General features: G+C 40.8%; 1 protein-coding gene across 1 annotated transcript; it reads left to right on the top strand.

Annotated features, from left to right (window-relative positions):
- Nucleotides 1-2,605: 2,605 nt before the first annotated feature.
- On the top strand, nt 2,606-3,565 carry LOC102485984 (olfactory receptor 52K1). The gene has a single exon (XM_006162016.1). The coding sequence runs from the start codon at nt 2,606-2,608 to the stop codon at nt 3,563-3,565; it is 960 nt and encodes a 319-aa protein (XP_006162078.1).
- The last annotated feature ends 2,713 nt before the right edge of the window (nt 3,566-6,278 follow it).

The raw sequence follows: 6,278 nt of genomic DNA, 5'->3' as shown, positions 1-6,278 counted from the left end.
GTATTTTGGTACCAGGAATTTCTTCCTGAATTAGAAGAATTTGTGAAGAATCATGCATACACCATAAGTCCTCCTATATAAGCTGGACATACTCAGTTCTTTGAATCTTTCTATGCAGTATAATGTTCAAATCCTTCATAATCTTAGGTACCTTTTCACCGATTGAACAGGCACTATTTTCAGGAGTGATTTTGGTGGCTAAGAATAGAATCAAATGTAGGGAGAGTAGCTAATAAGGACCAGAGTTGTTGAGTACTTTCACCAAGGTCAGATAACATATGGCTAATAATACCTATGGGATTTGGCCTACCTTTGTACCTACCATTTAAAGTCCAGGCACAGGAAACATTTACCTTTTTCCTCTAGGCTTATTTTCTGGAAAGCTTTACACTTCTCAAGAAGTCTCCCAGATATTAATTCATTATTCCTTTCATAGTTTCATATGTCTCACTGGGAGTCTTTTAGGCAATGTTCTGTACTGATCCAATGGATGCCCTTCCCCAGCTTCCTCCGTTTTCTTCACTCTTTCTAGATCAGGTCTTTCAGGTCTGTCAAGCCTGGTGGTTCCAATCCTCATGGAAGAAAGACTTTCCTTGCTCCTGGTTGCAGAACTTTGGCCCCTTCTTGGCCAGGTGCCCTGGAGTATGCTGTTCAAAATATTCCCTGCTGGGGTTGTTCTCTAGGGCCCCAATAACAAGAAGAGGCCTTGTTAGAACTTTGAAGAGAAGGGAGAAGTACTAATTGGTGTCTAGGTGTTAGGAGCTTCACCTTGGATCCCTACAGACAAAGCTTGAAAAGGTGCCCATTAAATAATCCATTCTTACACCTTACTGGTAGCTTAATGTCACTTCTCCTTGTAGGTCAGTCAATGCAGCTCTTTGGTGAGTAATGGTTAAGGGTAAGCCCAAGAAAGGGAGATATATACAGGCTATATCCATGTACTAACTTACCTCCAACCTTACCAGATTTGGACAATCTGATTGGGGTAAAATTGTATCCTTTTGACATTACTAGAGAAGATTACAAACACAAGAAATTCTGTAAACATTGTCAGAAGCCATTTTGGACTTTTGGTGTTGTATGGAACAGCCAAGGGAGGAACTGGGTATGTGAGAATTCCTCTCTGTAAGGCAAGGAAAGATTCTTGAGTCCTGGGTTAAGCAGTAGGTTACTTGGAAGTCTGCCCCTCTTTGAAGTCCACAGGGTGAGTTACACAGGAACATTATCAAGGCACCTAAATCCTGAGTCCTTGATTTGTGGACACATTACCTCCCTTTTTTGCTTCTCTGATGATGGTAGAGATCTGAGCTTATTGGGTCAGACTTTTCCTTGAGGCACAATGATATAATAAGGGACATGTCTGGGTCCTGAGGGGATAGCTGGGACATGAGGTGTAATTATTCCTTACAGTACTTGGAAGACAAAGGCGTAAGGACAGGCAATTTTGAGGATAATTTGAAGCAAATTCTTGGTAATCAGACCCAGTCTTTGGGGGTGCAGAGGAAAACAATGCATTATTAGGGGAAAGGAATGGTGCTATGTGGGGAAGGATATAGTGTTTTTAACAGTCACTCCAGTTTACTACATGTCTATGAATCCATGAGAACAAGCTCTCTTCTTTGCCAAATCAATTACATTACCTCTTAATTTGGCAAGTTTCTATTGCTATCAACCAGACCTTTCCCAATGCACTATTTATTACTTATAGTTTCATGATATAGTTTCATGAAAATAATAATAGTATTTCTGGTATTGACAATTTTTTGGTATAAAATTATGGTATTAGACAGGGTACATGTTGGGGATGCAAGTAATGTTGCACACTCCTATTGTGAAAACTGCTAAAAGGAGCTGGAGGACACATCTGCTCCTTTTGTCTGTTGGTCTCAGTAAGATGGCTGTGCTATAAAATTCAATGGGATTTGCATTATTGTTATTTACCGAGCTTCTGTTTACACCAGGTCACCAGAACTCTGCATTTTGCATCTATCCTGTACACTACCACCTTGGAAAAGAAAGAGATACGGGAGGTGGTAAAGAGATACTGGGTAGAGAAGTGAGTGAAATAGATGGGGATATTCTAAAGAAGAGTCTGTCCATGCTGGAGTCAATAGGGACCATTTTTAAAATTCTGTAACCTTGTCAGCTAAGTGGATTAGAAGAGTCAAATGTCTTTAAATTAAGAGCTCTTCCAGATGCTAGAACTTTTGGGAGTTTCAGATGCAGGTTAGTGGGTTAAAGCTAGATTATCTGAAATTAGCGATGATTAGATCATTAGCATTTAGAATTTAGCTTTCAGCATTTAGCATTTAGAATTCAGGAATATAAAATTGATGATGGGAACAATTTTATTCAACAACTATTCCTGGGCATCCATTTAACTTGGTTATGTGAATTGCCCCAGGTCACACACACTGTAGGATATCTAGTTCTGGGACCTGGCTTCTGAACTTCTTGTCCAGTGCATTTCCCCATGACTTGTCTCCTCTGTAGTTAAAGATCTAGTACAGAAGATCTTCCAGTCCTGATCTTCCAATCCCCATGTCATTAACTATTATTTGCTTGACTTTCTTTGCAGTGGCCCTTTGTTACTCCATGCGAGATGATGACTATAATTCTTTCCAATAATTCTTGTCTCTTCCCACACACTTTCTTTCTGGCTGGCATTCCAGGACTAACTGCGGCCCATATGTGGATCTCAGTTCCCTTTTGCTTCATGTTTTTCCTAGCACTGACTGGAAACGGTGTCCTTCTTTTTCTTATCTGGACAGAACGTAGCCTTCACCAGCCTATGTTTTTCTTTCTTGCCATGCTCTCCTTTGTCGACCTGGTCCTCTCCTTATCCACTCTGCCCAAGATGCTGGCTATTTTCTGGTTTGGGGCTACAGCCATCAGCTCTTACTCCTGTCTCTCCCAGATGTTCTTCATCCACGCATTCTCTGCCATGGAGTCAGGGGTGCTGGTGGCCATGGCTCTGGACCGTTTTGTGGCCATCTGTAAACCATTGCATTATGCAACCATCCTAACCCCGGTCGTTGTCATCAAGATTGGAGGGCTGGTGTTGCTCCGAGGCATTGGGTTGACCATCTCCTTTCCAAGCCTGGCCCATCGGCTGTCCTACTGTGGCTCACACACAATTGCCTATACCTACTGTGAGCACATGGCAGTGGTGAAGCTGGCCTGTGGGGCCATCACAGTGGACAACCTCTATGCTTTTGCTGTGGCAATCTTCCTTGGAGTGGGGGATGTGGCTTTTATTGCGTACTCCTATGGGCAGATTGTGAGGACTGTGATGCATTTTCCTTCACTGGAGGCACGTGCTAAAGCAGGCAGCACGTGTACGGCCCATGTCTGTGTCATCCTCTTCTTCTATGGACCAGGCTTTCTTTCTGTGGTCATGCAGCGCTTTGGGCCACCCACAGCCTCTGCTGCCAAGGTCATCCTTGCCAACCTTTACTTGCTCTTTCCCCCTGCCCTGGACCCCATTGTCTATGGGGTCAAGACCAAGCAGATCCGGGAGAGACTGTTCACAATTTTGAGCTTAAAGCGGATTGAGTCTACTTGAGTAGTTCTTGTTGGCTGAACCTCAGGGGTCAGGGTGACCCTCTTCTATGGGGTATAAACCCCCCCGGCCCAGATCATTTACCTGGTAGAAACAGTGAACAGAAAGAAACTGAAGTTATCCTGGGTGTTTGGAAGATGAGAAATCTCTTCTGAGGACTATGGTGTTAAGATATCAGTATGGAAGACTAAGGACTAGGGTATCTTAACTGATCAGTCAGCAATTACTTTCTGGGAAATTTTTTCCTTCTAAAAGTTTATAGTTCATTGTGTTAACAATAAAAATTCACTGAGTAATTGAAGGACAATTAGGACATTGATGAACCTGGGTTCAAGTGAGTTGGGAGTTAAGGCAGCAATAAACTGAGTGCCTATTTAGGACACATGAGAAAATGAGGCACCTGCCATCCCTGTTGCCCTCACACACAACCAGTCCATGGGAGGAGATAAGCTCTCTCTAGCAGAGAAACTTTGGCTTAAGAGAAATAGAGGTGAAAATGATGAAGGTTATTCAGAGTTCAAGTTTATGACAAACTCTAACTCTTTAACATATTCATGTTCCATTTGACTTACAGAATTGCAGCTACAACTTTTTTTTTTCTTGCCTATGTACTTTTCAGTATATATTTTTGAGATGAAAGTCTCTCTAGAATTCCTATAGTAATATATTAGGTTGTTGAAAAAGTCATAATGCATTATTGCATAGAAAAACATAAAACAATGTGATTGAATGTGTGTGTGTGTGTATGTATATATATATATATATATAATTTAAAAAGTAAAAAAAAAATTCTGAAAAAAAGAAAAACATAAAAAAAACCATCATTACTTTTCAGGTGACCTAATACAACTTCTGAGAATAATCATAATTCTTCATTTTTAGTCTCATATGCAGACTCAAGTTAGTCATATTCCTGAGTTCACTACATGCAATAATTACTGTCCCAATACTTGCTCTATTTATCTTCTATGTCTCATCCTAATTCTCTTGCTCACTCTTTTCCAGGTTCCTCACTCACTTTAACTTGTTTGTGGTATGTTTTTACACATCCTTGAAGTAAAAGTAGTGTTGTTTGAGTGTTACTTATTCCTAATATAGTAAGTGCCCTTCTGTAATTCCTAAGATATGCATGATACCTCCAGAAAGGGTTGTACAGCATCCTTTTAATGAGAATGCATCTCTCTGTCCTTATCCTCTCCATTTCCACTTACCTTGAACCTCTGTTCAAAACTTACCTCCCTGGAGAAGATTTTTCCAGCTAGAAGTAACTTGTCTTCTGGTTTCAGAACACAGTGTATGTTTCTTTCATTACCCATAATAATTTATAATTTTATATGTGAGTACGTGTTTGGGTTGGATGAGTTACCTCAGTTCCCCATTCCCACTAGATGGTGATTTGTATTGTATTAGGGTAGTTTCTGGCATATAATATGCTCTCAATAAATATGTGCTCAGTAAATAAGTCTCATTATTTTAATGGACTGTGTTGCTACAAGTACATTTCATCATCAGTCACACTGGCATAGTATACATTTTGAATAAATGAATACACAAATCTTCATAACCATAGCTTTCAATATCTTTTACAGAAGAAAAGAAATAAACCATTGTCATCACAATTAGTATTAATACTACTGTCTTTATTACCATCCTTATGACTAATATTACCTCCACTTAGTCTTTTCACAATATTCTCAGCACTGCGTAGACAAGTTATTGTTATGACAGACTCACTGCTGTGCATAACTGCATAACGAACAAGAAGAACGACGTTCATTTTCCTTTTTCCTTTTTTGTGCCTCTTCTTTCCTTTATTATTTCCTCCCATATCTTGAGTATTTACCAGGCTTTAAGTGTGATTCTGAGATAAAATTGAAAATACAGAAATTATTTGCTTTTAAGTTTACTTGTTTCAGTTTTTTTTTTTTTTTTGAAGAGGTTTTTGCTATAGGGCGCATGTGCTCGCCAGAAAGACAGAGAGAGACAGAGAGACAGAAAGTGAGAAATCACCCCCCAGGGGGGATGGTCATGCCACAATCCCTTCTCCTCCATTCTCCTCTTGTGATCTTGGGCACACACACACACGCACCCAGCATGAGTTTAAGCGGTCGGGTCCAGGACTTGAACTGCGGTCGACTACGTGGGAGTCCAGTGACATAGCCATTACGCTAACTGCTGGTCCCAAGTTTACTTATTTCTTTCATGAGAGTGAGAAGAGATAGAGAGAGAAAGAGAGACTGGCACCCACAAAAGGATCTCGTGCTGCAATTTCCCCTACAGCCTTTCCAGCCAACCAGGATCATGCGTGTGTATGTGTGCCAACATGACACCAAACGTATGCCCATCCAGGTGGATCAAGTGTCACTTGGACAGTGCTTACTGCTGTACCACTGAACTAGTACTGAAAATGTAGACATTATAATACAGTGTGACAGTGCTGTGGTAGAGTTTGGATCCAAGTCATAATGGACTAACAATCATTAGGAGGGAGAGGGGCAAGAGAGGGCCATGGGTTAAGTTAGTCAAAGGGATACAATAGATGACCAGGATTTAGATGAGTATAGTTCTCAGTTGGTGAGTGGGTTGGTGGAGGATTAGATCTAAACTTTAGAGCTAATCCCAGGGGAAATCTGCCTCCAGTCTTTCTAATAAGTAGCTGCTGCTGTCTGCCATACTCTCTGATCCTGTTAAAGGCATGCCTTTTAGAGGCATGCAT

The sequence above is a fragment of the Tupaia chinensis genome, unplaced genomic scaffold, assembly GCF_000334495.1.
Source record: "Tupaia chinensis unplaced genomic scaffold, TupChi_1.0 Scaffold139491_1, whole genome shotgun sequence".
NCBI lineage: Eukaryota > Metazoa > Chordata > Mammalia > Scandentia > Tupaiidae > Tupaia > Tupaia belangeri.
Note: the sequence above shows the minus strand (reverse complement) of the source record. Positions and strands in the feature narration are given on the sequence as shown.

Coding starts and splice junctions, on each gene's coding strand:
- LOC102485984 (XM_006162016.1), top strand. CDS start 2,606: ATGACTATAATTCTTTCCAATAATTCTTGTCTCTTCCCACACACTTTC.